The sequence below is a fragment of the Mauremys mutica genome, chromosome 11, assembly GCF_020497125.1.
Source record: "Mauremys mutica isolate MM-2020 ecotype Southern chromosome 11, ASM2049712v1, whole genome shotgun sequence".
Lineage (NCBI taxonomy): Eukaryota > Metazoa > Chordata > Testudines > Geoemydidae > Mauremys > Mauremys mutica.
The window spans coordinates 20,273,557-20,287,417 of NC_059082.1; the positions used below are offsets into that span (position 1 = coordinate 20,273,557).

General features: G+C 43.4%; 1 protein-coding gene across 1 annotated transcript in view; it reads left to right on the forward strand.

Annotated features, from left to right (window-relative positions):
• The window catches only part of FBN1 (fibrillin 1), a 213,290-nt gene extending 199,792 nt beyond the window's left edge, over positions 1–13,498 (forward strand). Inside the window, exons 62-66 of the mRNA XM_044979703.1 lie at positions 1,067–1,195; positions 3,401–3,520; positions 7,102–7,333; positions 8,870–9,047; positions 12,226–13,498. Coding sequence (XP_044835638.1) covers positions 1,067–1,195; positions 3,401–3,520; positions 7,102–7,333; positions 8,870–9,047; positions 12,226–12,615 — 1,049 coding nt within the window. The 3' untranslated portion in view covers positions 12,616–13,498. The remainder of the gene's footprint in view (positions 1–1,066; positions 1,196–3,400; positions 3,521–7,101; positions 7,334–8,869; positions 9,048–12,225) is intronic.
• The last annotated feature ends 363 nt before the right edge of the window (positions 13,499–13,861 follow it).

A 13,861-nucleotide genomic window follows, 5' to 3' on the forward strand; every position in this document is an offset into this window, starting at 1 on the left:
GCAGCTGTTTGCTAGAAAAGCTGACTCTCACATATTCTGCTTTTAGGCTGTTAGCATGTAGGTTGGTTAAAGTTTACAAAATGGAGTTACTGTGGCTCACTTAGACCCAGAGCAGGGGCCTCACTGACACTTGTGGTCTTCCACTCCCCCCAAGTTACCTAGATTTATGCCTAGTGACACCAACAAATGCACCAGCAAATCAGGTAGTTAGAGTCCTAGGAACAGAGAAGGACTGCACTGGATGAAACAGTAGGGGCAGAGGTGGAAAAAAGGCCCTTCCTCCCTCCCCGTGTCCCTTGTTTCCTGCATGCAAGTCTTTGAGTTCCCTAAGTGCAAGGACTGTACACTGATCGCACTGTGCATGTTTCTGACCCTTTCTTCACTAGTTAGCAGCAGTTTCAGTGTTGTGCCTGTAGTTGGGTCCAATGTTAACATATCTTTAATAAGTTGGCCCTAAATGTTTGCATTTGAACAACTTGGCCTATGAATACATCCATATTAGATCAGTTAAAATATAAAATAGAATCTCTCCTTTTCAGTTCTGTAATCTGGATCTTGATTCTAGTATTCTGTGCTCCTGTGGCATCAGTGTCTGTGCTGTGTATGCAAGGAGAGCAGAATCATAGAATATCAGGATTGGAAGGGACCTCAGGAGGTCATCTAGTCCAACCCCCTGCTCAATGCAGGGCCATTCCCCAGACAGATTGTTTGCCCCAGATCCCTAAATGGCCCCCTCAAGGATTGAACTCATAACCCACTGAGCTATCCCCCACCTCCTCCCCTCAGTCAAGATCCAGCATGAAGGTCTGAGAGCAGTTCCCTTCAAACTGTGTCTCCTGATAGTGTTGTCAAGTGGAAAAGTAGGGATTTCTCTCTCCCCTTTCTTTGATGCAAGGTACAGGATGGAAAGGAGCGCGGTGTCAGTCATGTCAATGTCTTGTGTCACTTATGTTTCTTTTCTGATTTTCATGCACTCTTATACTATTAACATCCTTGAATGATTGTCTTTGAGATGAGTAATTACCTTGCAGAACAGCACTAATATTTTCATCTGTTTTACCTTTAGATAATAATGAATGTGCCTCTGAAATCAATCTGTGTGGAGCGAGAGGTATTTGCCAGAACACACCAGGAAGCTTCACATGTGAATGCCAGCGTGGCTTTTCCCTTGATCAGACTGGAGTCAGCTGTGAAGGTAGGCACAGTAAATAGTACAGACCACTTGAGCCCGCTGGTCTTCTATTGTCCCAACATGAGCCTGGGGCATCCGGCATTATAAACTCAAAGACAACAGCACATAGACTTGTGCTGCCTCACTGGGAATTTGGGGAATAAGACGGTTCCTCTTGGATTTCCCTTCACTTCTCCCCACAGGCATGAGGAGATGGTGATCTTCCCTCTGTGCTGAGCTGTAGCAGGGTGGCCCCTGCTCCTGCCCTGAGGGGTTTAAAAGTGGCCTGGCAGGGCTTGAGAGCTGCTGCTCTAAAAGCTGGGCTGATTGAGGGAGTGGCTGCATCTGGAGCCACGCCCCAAACTGAGCAACAGGGCCTTATAAGAAGGCCAGAGAAGCCAGAAGCAAGGGCAGTCTCTCTCTGCATTCAGAGAGAGAAGGGCCTGGCTGCAGGGAACTGAGACAGGGTACCTAGGGTGAAGCAGGGCTGGGGAAAGGCTGAGGAGCTGGGGAGCTCCAACCTGGAAAGCCCCAGGCTGCGGCCTAGCAGAGGGCTAACAGGTACTGGGAGTGGCAGAGGGCAGCCCAGGGGTAGGCCAAGGCAGCAGGTCCAAACACCTTTGCCTGTGATGAGTAGGCTGATACTGCAGTCTGCCCCAGAGTGTGGGGCTAGACAATGACTGGCAGTAGCCAATACTGAGGCAAGGTGGGGATAGAGGGTGGGGGTTCCCCAAGGAGGGGAGACCCAGAGAGAAAAGGGGTACTGCTAGGGGGCAGCACCCCATGTAAAAGGGCACCAGGTCCAGGGAGGGACACGGGAGGCCTGAAGACAGGCGGATCACCGGCCTGCAGAGGGCGCTCCATTGCCTGGAACGAGCTAATTCCCGGAGTCACCAGCAGGAGGCGCCGCAGGAGTGAGTCCGACCCGTCTACATGAGTCAAGCGCCTCTGTTCCAAACTGAACATTGTGTGGTGACTTCCTGTTGAATTTTGCCCCAGAATTTGTGAAACCCTTCCCTTCCTATGTGAGTTGTTGCTATTTGTAGATCAGCTTTGATATACATTAAAACAATAAGATCTCCAAGGGGCAAAACACAGACAATGAGGTTAGAATCCTGGATGCCTTGATTTTCTGATGGCTCTGTCTGAGTGTGGAAGGGAATTCTACTGTGTGGATCCTATTCAGCCCTAGTAAAAGCAAACACAACTCCACTGAAGTCAGTGGATGTGCCAGAAATGAATTTGGCCTTGTATACATGCCCCATAGAAGAAGGGAACAGTAATCATGCATCCGATGTGAGTACGCAAGGAAATACTCACACACATTGCTCTCAGCTATGCAGTTTCACTTCCATTGAAGTAAGTAGGAGCTGTACTTGAAGTACTGTATTTGAAGTCATTTGCATCCAGGAGCCAATTCAAAGCTGGAGTAAGCAAGTGCATGCAACGCCATTAACTTAAACCAGCTCTGAATTTGGCTTCTAAACCTGGCTAGTTTAGAAGAAGGATTACAGTATGAAGCACAAAGGAGCACTGTGCACAGTCAATTTCAGCGTGTAATGCACTTCTTGCATGTGTGAAGTAGAAGAGTGATTGATGCCTGAGTAATGAAGGTTAATAGAATTTGTGAAGAAAAAAGAATCAGAAAGATAGAACCTGAAATGTTTAATAAAAACCAATCCTTTTTTATGACAAATTTTATTTCATCTTACAATGCACGTTTAAAATGCACATTATATTCTTTTTTAAATGGCCTTCATTTAGATCTTTTTGTCTGCCAGTGCTTCCATTCAGTCATAAACGCTCCATTCTTAAGGAATGCAACAACACTTAATGTGTACTGCTCAAATTCTGAGCAAAATATTTTACAGACCACTGTTTCTAGGATACACTGCTTTCAGTTTTAAAAGTATTTTTAAAAAAAGATGATCACATTTTGTGTCATAAAATAATTCCCAAATGACGAGAGAACTAACACGAGAGGCCACTGAAGTTAGCTTACTCCTACTCTGGTATTCCTCTCTCTCACAGTTTTATATTGCCACTCATATTTGCCCACCTTTCACAAATTCTCCTCACTGATCACATGACATTGATTTTTGGAGGCTAGGAGGATTAAAAAGAAAAGAAAAAAACTTTGTTTAGAAACCACGGAAAATACGGTGTTACTTAATATCTCTGTTGAGAAGAGAGAATTCCTGAAACTTGGACTGTGTCTCACCCTTATAGATGTTGATGAATGTGATGGAAACCACCGGTGCCAGCATGGTTGCCAGAATATAATTGGAGGATACAGGTGTAGCTGCCCACACGGATATCTCCAGCATTACCAGTGGAACCAATGTGTTGGCAAGTCACTTTTCTTTGTGAACAAAATAAAATACACCATAATTGTGTTAGCAACAAGATTGGGGGCAAGAGGGGAGGGGTGTTTCGGTATTTTGTTTAGCCATGTGTTTCAGAAAACTCTGTCCAGCAGAAGGCAAACCTGATACGATACTGAGCCCCTCTTGTGACATTCTGAGCATTCTCAACTCCCATTGAAGTCCAATGGGCAAAGCCCTGCTTCAGCAAAGCACTGTAATCAGAGCTAAGTGTGTGCTAGTGAGTAGTCCCATTGACTTCATAGACTCATAGACTTTAAGGTCAGAAGGGACCATTATGATCATCTAGTCTGACCTCCTGCACAACGCAGGCCACAGAATCTCACCCACCCACTTCTATAACAAACCCCTAGCCTATGTCTGAGTTATTGAAGTCCCAAATAGACTTCAAGGGAACTACTACTCATATGCTTAAGTACTTTGACTCGGACATGGCCCAAATGCAGAAAACCTTACTCAGCTGTCTCTGTCTTTACTCAGACAGGACTCTAATTGAGAGTTGACAACACACAGCAACTGGCACAATCCAAATACAGGGTTTGATTCTAATAGACCTGTAAGATCAAACATCTAGCACAACACTTTGCAAGCATCTAATATTCCAGGACAATCCTGCTGCATCTGCACCTCCATCTTCTAGCTACAGTCCCACAAGTGGGCTGTTGTGTATGAGAACTAGCTTTAAATCTGCTGAGATCACATGGGTGAATATGTTCTCCTAAGGCTTTGTGGAGGTTTGCCCACATTACAAATCTAAAACATGATTTGTCAAAATTCAACCAGATTTGACTGTATCTGCACAAAGATACTTCCCCAGAGCTTAGGGGTAAAGTTTACAAGGAGCACCTACCCAACACTGCTTCTGCTATTGGCTCTTCAGTGTGTTAGGAAATAAATTCACCTGCAGATTAAAATGAAACATTTGGTCCCCATCTAAAATTTGGTTACATCCCAAGTTGCTGTGACCCACATCAGTGGGGTTACTCCTGGAGAATGTTACTCTTCAATGTGACTTCAGCAGACAGATTTGGGCCCTATGTGTCCCAGAAGCCATAGGAAACAACTCTGTATTATACTGCAGCAGGGCAACATGAACCTTCCATATTCAAATGATAGACACATTATTTTTCTGCTGGCTAGGATTGCGTGTATTTCCAGTTTGATTTAATTGGGTTCCACACAAGCTGCAGTTTTGCATGGATGGCTAAAGAGATATGTTTGATGACCCCATCTTTGAGAATTAAGAGCCTCAGACTCTTTGTTTGGCTCTGTTTGTTTTTAAGAGCATATAAAAATGCCTTTGTTCATTATCGTTCTGCTGCTCTAGGGAGGTCTCTGCTTTTAATTATGTTTACCAAACTTTCTGACATATTACACAGCCCTGAATGGGGAGTCTAGACATTTCTGCTCCAGTGCTCAGTGCGTTTTACATGCAGGGGAATTTGAGGTTCATTCAAAAAGTGTTTGGTTATGGAAAGATTTAATTAAATGTGGGGGAGGGGAGAGATTTGATTTAAATTGGGATTTAATTCACCCTTTTAAAAACAACCTGAAAAGAATAAGCTGTAATTTCCAGCTCTCTTAAATATTAAGGATGGAGGAACTCTCTCTGAGCGCCTCAAACTATATTTTGGATCTTTATTGCTTGTAATTGAAACCCATGTCTTGCAGGATGATTCCACAGTTGAAACCCATTTTTTCTAGCTAAAGTGAAGCATATGCTACCAATGTTTATTAAAAATGAGTGAGCCCCTGATAAGCTGGGCTGATCCCAATGGATCCTCTCTATAGGGTATATTTATTATATCATTTTCCATTGGATTTTTCTCCTCTTTTCCTCATCACAGTCCCCCTATAAATAGAAATCAATACTTAAATTCTAGCGTAGTGGTTCTCAGCCAGAGGTCCAGGGCCCACTGGGGGGGCCGCGAGCAGTTTTCAGGGTCTGCCAAAATAAACCAGAGAGTAGGGCCAGTGTTAGACTCACTGGGGCTGAAGCTGAGGCCCGAGCCCCACCACCCTGCGTGCAGCCGAAGCTCAAACAACGTAGCTTTCTGGGCCCCCTGTGGCGTGGGGCCCCAGGCAGTTGCCCTGCTTGCTACCCCCTAATGCCAGCCCTGGCTTTTAATCTACTGGATATGCAGAAAAAGTTGTGGAACAGGCAGGCCATGGAGTTGGGGGGAGGCTCAGAAAGAAAAAGGTTGAGAACCCCTGTTCTAGTTGATTTAACATTAGGTAAAATGAGTTCACCGTTCTTAGTTGCTGTGGTTGTTATAACCTTCTTATAACCCAAACTTACATTCATAATGTAGGCAGGATAACCATGAGTTCAGCAGCAAATAAGTATGTAGGTTTGAGCCATAGTTAGTGACATAGAACCCAAACCTGTCCTTGTTTTAGTTAATGACTAAACTCCTGTGGACTTCAGGGAGTCAAGGTCAGCCTCTAGGTTCTACTGTTTCCTGAATGTAAGAGTATGAATGTCTTAAGTATGGTTAGATATTAATCTGGGGCCCCTGGGCATACCACAGGGGAAGAATTTTTGTCACAGGCTTTTGCAGGACCTTTTCTTCATGTAATTTGGCAATCTTGAATCTGCAAACCATTTCTGTCTTTTGGACCTTATTACGTGAAGTGTACAGGGACTTTTTGATGTTGCTGCAACACACATTTAGTTAATCACCGAAGAATGCTTTGGTTCCTCCCATGTCTTGTACAGTGTATGACTGCTTCTCTAGCCCAGGCAGTTCTGTTGTCTGCCAAGCTATAACTCAATATTGCAAGAAATGTAAGGGATTGCTTTAAAATATGGGAAAATAGCTAAACTTTGTCACAGAACAGAAGCATTAATAAATCTCAAGGCACTCTTGAAAACATCCTGAACAATAAGCCATATATTCACTGCAGACGAGTCCAACCTGACCTCCAACTCGCCATACCACTCAACTGGGGGAAAGTTCAGATCCAAACTTTGTCCATCTTTAATATTTACATATGCTTGCAAAGGGGCTTTAATACTATGCTTTTCCTGCTTATTTCTTCTGTAAGGAACTGTACCTCATCTATATCTCCTTTTTGAATCAAAAAAAGATTCAGTGGTTACAGAAGGTGTCATCCATTATTTCTTCACTCTTTCCCCTTAATGTTTTACAATATAATAAACATGGTGTTACCGGGCCAGCTCCTCAGCTTCATCCAGTTTACACTTGGCATAGCTGAGAAGGGAGTTGGGTGGGGAAGGTGGCACATAAGCCACTGCTCTACTCCCTTGAGCTGGGCTGGGCTGAAAAAGCTTCTGGTATGGTGTAGAGTAGCCCAAGGGTTGCTCTGTGTTACTCTGGTTGCAGTGGTCTCCTAGGGACTGCTGCAGCAGCCAGGGATGAGGCAGAGCCGTGTTCTTGGATTTGGACATGTGATGTGGCAGCATGTTTGAATCTGCTCAGTTATCAAGGTTAGGCCCCTCTCTAAAGTTACAGAGGGGAGCGATAGGCTGAATTAGTCCTAAGAATAAAAGCCAGTCTCTAATCTGCTGTGCTTCCCTTCCAGATGAAAACGAATGCCTCAGTGCACATGTTTGTGGAGGAGCATCTTGTCACAATACTTTGGGAAGCTATAAATGTATGTGCCCTACCGGATTTCAGTATGAACAATTTAGTGGCGGTTGCCAAGATGTCAATGAATGCAGTTCTGCACAAGCCCCATGCAGTTATGGTTGTTCAAATACTGATGGTGGCTATGTCTGTGGATGCCCACCTGGTTACTTCAGGATAGGACAAGGGTAAGGGCTTCTCATATTTAAACTAATAGCCATTAAGTGGCAAAATCTGCTCCCTTGCCTCTGCTGTGGAGCTGCTGGAAAAGGGGTAGGATTTGGGGAAGGCGTCCGAGAGTTTCACACTCCCTCCTGTGCTTGGAGCCGAGCTCTGCAAGGGAGATGAGACAGGGCCGGAGGGGAGGTGAAGGTGGGGATGATGGATCTATAGCAAGATGGATTCTCTAGGCCTTGCCAAAGAAGTTTGGCTCAGGGCCACAAAGGATACTACAAGCTGGAGTAGTGTCTGCTGAGCCACTCCTGTTGGGAGGGACGATTCCTCTCTTCCTTTGTTCTCCTACAAAGAACCCCAGCACCTACCCCACGTACCTGAGCTGTGCACTAGGGAGATTTTTCCCCTCAGTATGCACTTGATTCTTGTGCAGCATAGAGCTCCTCTCTAAGAAAAGGGGAGTTGTATGGCTCTAAAGACAATCGCTGTTATCCCAGTCTTTTACTGATGACGTTAGAATGAAATATCCTTATATTGGAGTGATTCTGTGTTTCTAGTTGAATGGCATCCAAGTTCCAAGGGAATTATTTTCTGTATATGTCTATGCTGGCATGAAAATTAGAGAATAATGCTCATTAGAACTTCATGTGCAACCTACAAAATACAGGCCTGGGTCTGAAGTCTTTTGGCACCTTTCCTTCCATTAGCTTCATTGAGACTTTTAGGTGTGTGAAGAATCTAGGTTCAGGCACTTTGGTGGATGGGACAAAGATCCTGGCCTACATTTTCAAAAGTGACCAGTGATTTATGGGTGCCCAACTTGAGGAATTTAAGATGAGAGGCTTGGTGCTTCCTGAATATCCTCCATCAAGGTGTCTTGGATCGGGCACCCGAAATAACTAGATACTTCTGAAAATCAGGGCCTGTGTTTATAAATCATTATTTACATAGTATAATATTAGTAAATCAGTATTTACATATGGCCAAACATTGGAGGTCTTTTTTAGGCAAAGCCCCATTGGGCCAGTTTCTCTGAAGCCAAAGTGTGACTGAGAAGAGAATTCGGCCTGTTGACCTCAGTAGGAATTTTGCCAGTTAAATTGGCTATGTTATTTGTGTGTGTGTTTAGAGCAGTGTTTCCCTAACTTGGGATGCCGCTTGTGTAGGGAAAGCCCCTTGTGGTCTGGGCTGGGCTAGTTTGTTTACCTGCCGCGTCGGCAGGTTCGGCCGATCGCAGCTCCCACTGGCCGCGGTTTGCTGCTCCAGGCCAATGGGAGCTGCTGGAAACGGCGGCGGCTGAGGGACATACTGCCTGCTGCTTCCAGCAGCTCCCATTGGCCTGGAGCAGTGAACTGGGGCCAGTAGGAGCCGCGATCGGCCGGACCTGCGGACGCGGCAGGTAAACAAACCGTCCTGGCCTGCCAGGAGCTTTCCCTACACAAACGGCGTCCCAAGTTTGGGAAACACTGGTTTAGAGCAATACAAGTTCTTAATGTTGTATGGGTTTTTTCTTGAGGGGTGGAACTAATTTTCACTTCTTAATTCATCAGACACTGTGTTTCTGGAGTGGGACTGGGTAAAGGTCATGGTCAAGAATTGCCCGTCAGCGGTGAAGTAGATGACAACTCTCTCTCCCCCGAGGCTTGTTATGAATGTAAAATCAACGGTTATCCCAAGAGAGGAAGGAAGCGCAGAAGCACTAATGAAACTATTGCAAATGAAGCAGAGGTAATTGTCCTTCTTGGGGAGGGATTTGGGCTGTTTTCTGAGAGCCAGAATCAGGGACTTAGCATGCAAAGAAAGAATCCAGAGGGAAAAATTCAGACCACAGCCAGGCATGTCAGTTCAACATGGCCCAAGGAGTTGCTCTGGGACTTTACATGTCTGGGGGGGCTTTATGAACATACTCACAGTCATCAGGGAGAGGTCGTCTTTAGAAGATCCTAACATGCTTGCTCATTTCCTGTTTCTTGTCAAACACTAAAGCTAAATGCCCATCCAACTCTCCAGCAAGGGGTGAGCTCAAGAGCAAGGATGATCCTCGATATCAAAGGACAGCATGAGTGTAGAACACTTTTGTGACCTTGTGGTCTCAAAACAGGGACATTTTGTTCTGGGAGTGGGTGAGTCCCCCACTGAAAGGGACTGTGTTGAGCATGGAGTGGGTGGGAGTGGGATCCTCTCCAAAGAAAACACTGTGTTCCAAAGGCTAAATACGGAAACTGCTGGGATTCCTGTGCATCCAGTCACTGCAGCCTTTCACAAGGTATGTGGACATGCTTCTGGTCACCCACAATCTGGCTGTGGACCAAAGGCTGTCAGAGACAGTTAGGCAAACAGTGTTCTCCCTGTGTGGCCCAGATAGAGCTGGAAGCTGAATTCAGAACATAATTGTTGGAAGGTCACTTGAGTGATCAGTAGGTTTAATGTTGGGATCTTTAGGTTGGGGTAACTGTGAAATTTAAATTACTACAGTCTGCTGTGATGCTCAGCCAACTCCCCCTCCTCCCCGCTGTTGTCATGGGCCTCTTGCACCAAATAATGTTAATAATAGATGATGTAATGACCTGTATTTACATTAAAAACAGTGTGTCGTGTGACTAGGTGCACCTATCTACAAGTCGCCTTTCACTCAGTCCAATGGGAGACAGTTTTCTTTTCATTTTTAGCAAACATTCCTTAAAATAAATTCAAAAGAAAATAAACACTGCATCAACCTCATCCTTACGGTTGGTTTTGAATTGACAAAAGCGAGTAACTTTGGTGTTAAAACAGTCAACCCTGCTCTGTTCTTAACTTGCCTGGCAGAAAAATGTTAGACTCTTCTGTTTCCAGCACCTTACAATGCCTGTGCACAAGAAGCCATAGTGGCAGGTTCAACTTTGCATGTCCATTGACCAAATTCCGCACTCTGACTCAGGCCGAATTCTCTCTCACTTTGACGGGAGATTTGTCTAACTGAGGGCTGCAGGATTTGGCTCCTTTCATAGTTTGTAAGGCCGGAAGGGGCTATTGTGGTCATCTGGTCTGAACTCTTGTATAGCACAGGCCAGAGAACTTCCTTCAATTAATTTATACTATAAAATTCATATTCTTCTTTTTGAGAAATTTTAATTAATTTACATTAGAAATGACACCAGATCCAAGCTCATTTAATTGATTCCCTTCTGTCTTCTCCAGCTGCTCTAAGACAACTATAAACTGATAGTGGCAGGCTTTGCATTAAAATGCACAGAAGCTGCCAGGGAATGGGCCATTGCTGTGGTCTTCAGGTTGTACAGATTTTATATAAGTCAGCTGAAAGTACGGGGTTTTTTTTAGTTTTGTGTTGTGCATCCTGATGAGTATAACCCAGAAAACTTTAAAGGGCCTCCTAAAATGTCCCTGTACCACATGCACACTTACCGAGCTAAGTGTCCTGCATGCTTTCAGCGTATATATATTTGCATGTGCAGATATCTCACCTTTTCACGTGCTAACACGGGGAATCAGGAATACCCTTCACACAAGTAAAATAACTCAAGTTTGTGTGTGCAAGCCAAGTTGCGTACACAGGTACATGATCCACATGTGCAAAAGTAGGGGGTTTTTGCCCACGCAAAAGTGTTTTGGATGCACTTCTCTAGACCCCTTGCAATTGGTGCACAGTTTATAATCATGCAAGATCAATGATTTAGTAAAGCACAATAAATATACTTGAAGAAGAAGCTGTGTTGAGTGTGAAGCAAGCTGGAATGCCACAGGTTTGATAACTGTTCCCTAAAAATCATCAGGGTTTCAAAGCTTAGCATGTTTGCTAGCTGATGAAGGGTAATTTGTCGCTGTGGCTGAAGAATTACACTGGCATACCCTTGCCTGCTGCAGGAAGTTTCCAAATTAATATCGTTCCAGCTGACATTCTTTTATGGTCCTTGAAACTCTGCCTTTTAGAAATGTTACTAATAACTCATCTCAGTGGAGATCTCATGTCTTATATGAGTTCAATCACCTTGACTTTGGCTATATCTGCACCAGCTCTGCAGGTGTAATGTCCCACTTGGATAGATATACACATGCTAACTTTGATAGAGTGAGTGTGCTAAAAATAGTGTAGACACCACAGTGCAGGTGGTGGGAGACATTATCCACCCTGAATATAATCCCATCCAGGACCCTAGGTTGTATTCAGGGCACCTAACGCTTCTTGCCACTAACGACAGCAGCTATGCTGCTAATTGTAGTGCACTAGCTCGATCAAAGCCAGTGCAATCTATTCAAGCAGGAAAATACATCTCTGGCTTCAATGTAGATGTGTCCTTAGAGGCAAGAGCTGATACCCACTTCATCTCTAGCTCCCTTAGGCTGTAGCACAGAAGCTGTTTGAAGCCTGTTCCAACAGAGTGCCTAAGTAGAGGAAAGCTTGCAAAGAAGAAAACTAAGTCACACCCATTAAATAACTTGCCTGATCCACAAACCACATTACCTCACACAGCTCATTATTAGCTTCATTTCACTACTGCTTTTGACAGACTGGGAAGTGTGACACAGGTATGTGCACCTAGCGTGTGTGGAGGATGAGAAAAGGGTCTGAACTCTGAAATGCATCATCTCAAAGCTCTGAGAGCCATGTGCAGCATGCAGCCTGAGGTGAGATGACCCATACAGAGAACGCTAGTTGCAAGTAACTAAGACTTTCTTTTCTTTTGCCTTCATACACAGGACTAACTGCTCAGTTCAAGGTTCAAATCTTGCTCTGACCAAGACCCTCAGCTAGTCAGTTGGAGCAAATGGGGTTGCCTGGCGTTTAAGACGGGCAACAATATAGTTTTGTTTTCAACTTTTTTATTAGATGGCCTCTTAAGTTGTTTATAAATGGATGAAACTGTTCTGTGACAAAGCAGAGACTAATGTTAGTGTTCTTGTGCAGGATCAACCTGAGGTGGAACCAGAAGTCAGTCTTGCCAGTTGGGATAGTGAAAAAACAGCCGTCTTTTCCTTCAACATCTCTGGGCTTAATAACAAAGATCGCATCCTGGAACTTCTTCCCGCTCTCTCAACACTGACAAATCACAACCGATATTTAATTGACTCTGGAAATGAAGATGGTTTCTTTAGAATCAATCAGAAGGAAGGGATAAGCTACCTTCATTTCACAAAGAAGAAGCCAATACCTGGAACCTACTCATTACAAATCAGTAGTATTCCACTCTATAAAAAGAAGGAACTTAATCAGCTTGAAGACAAACATGACAAAGACTACCTCAGTGGTGAGCTGGGAGATAACCTGAAAATGAAAATTCAGATTTTGCTTCATTAATTCATCAACCAAAGACCAAATAATTAAAACCAAAGATAGATAGGTAGGACTGAATGTTCCTCCCAATCAGATTCTCCATATCATAGGTACAATCTTTCATGAGTACATTTGTATGAATGAGCACTATTATATTATTACATAAGCAAGGTACAGAATGAATACCCTAGATCAAAACAACCACTTTCTCAGGCTTCTTAAAGTGTAGCTGAGCTACCTTGATATGTTGAATCTTGAAAACTGGGACTTTTATCATTGGAGGTTGGCCACTGATGCTGAGACACATCATTTCAGCAGAGGTACAAGAACGTGCTTTCAACTGATGGACTTCTCTATTTTTGTAATTCTTAAACTTTGCTTCTCCAACTACAACTTACTAGGTCAGCCATTTATGATATCCATTTGGTGCTAGTACATTTTCAATCTAGATTTATAAATGCACTGTAATATTTACACAACTTAGAAGCCAAAATTGCAATTATTCAGTCTACATACTTCAATCAACCAAAGTTAGCTCAGTAGTTTATCTCAGTTATGCCTATAATACAGTACATGTAAATTAAGTGTGTGTATACTGTAATCATACTATTTTTATCAATGAAGCATTTGTAAACTAGATTAATAATACCCTTAATGTGAGGGTTTGTAATGGTGCTTATAAAGACCAACTACTCGTTAACTGTATACACAAACCTGATGATGAAATTTCTGTGACTTACCAAAATGCACTGAGGTCAGTAGGGACCATTAAACATTCTCAGAAGTCAGATGATAATCAGTGCCATCCTACACCATGACATTATGTAATACATGTCAAGAGTACCCATAATCATTCATATCAACAAGGGTTCAATGTCACAATAAAACAGTGGGTTTTTTTAGTTTATTCTGTGACTTTGTGTTCTTGCTAGTACTAGCTCTTCAGTACACTAGACTGAATGTTTATGCTTCATGTATTCCTGTATAGTGTGGGATATATTGCATGTATAGGTGATTAGTTACTGATTACGTGCATCTGTAGTTTATTCAATCTTCCTACGGAGGAAGACAGAAGAGAAATACAGAATTAGTCACAATACTAATTCAGCAATGGAATTCTTTAAAATGTAGCTCCCAAAGGGCAAGTTAGAACATTTCCAATGAGCTGACCTAAATAATCCTGTCAATCAGTAACTAATAGCCAAAACACGCAAAATTGGATGTTAAATCATTATTTGGAAAACATGCTCATTTAATTTCAAAAGTCTTG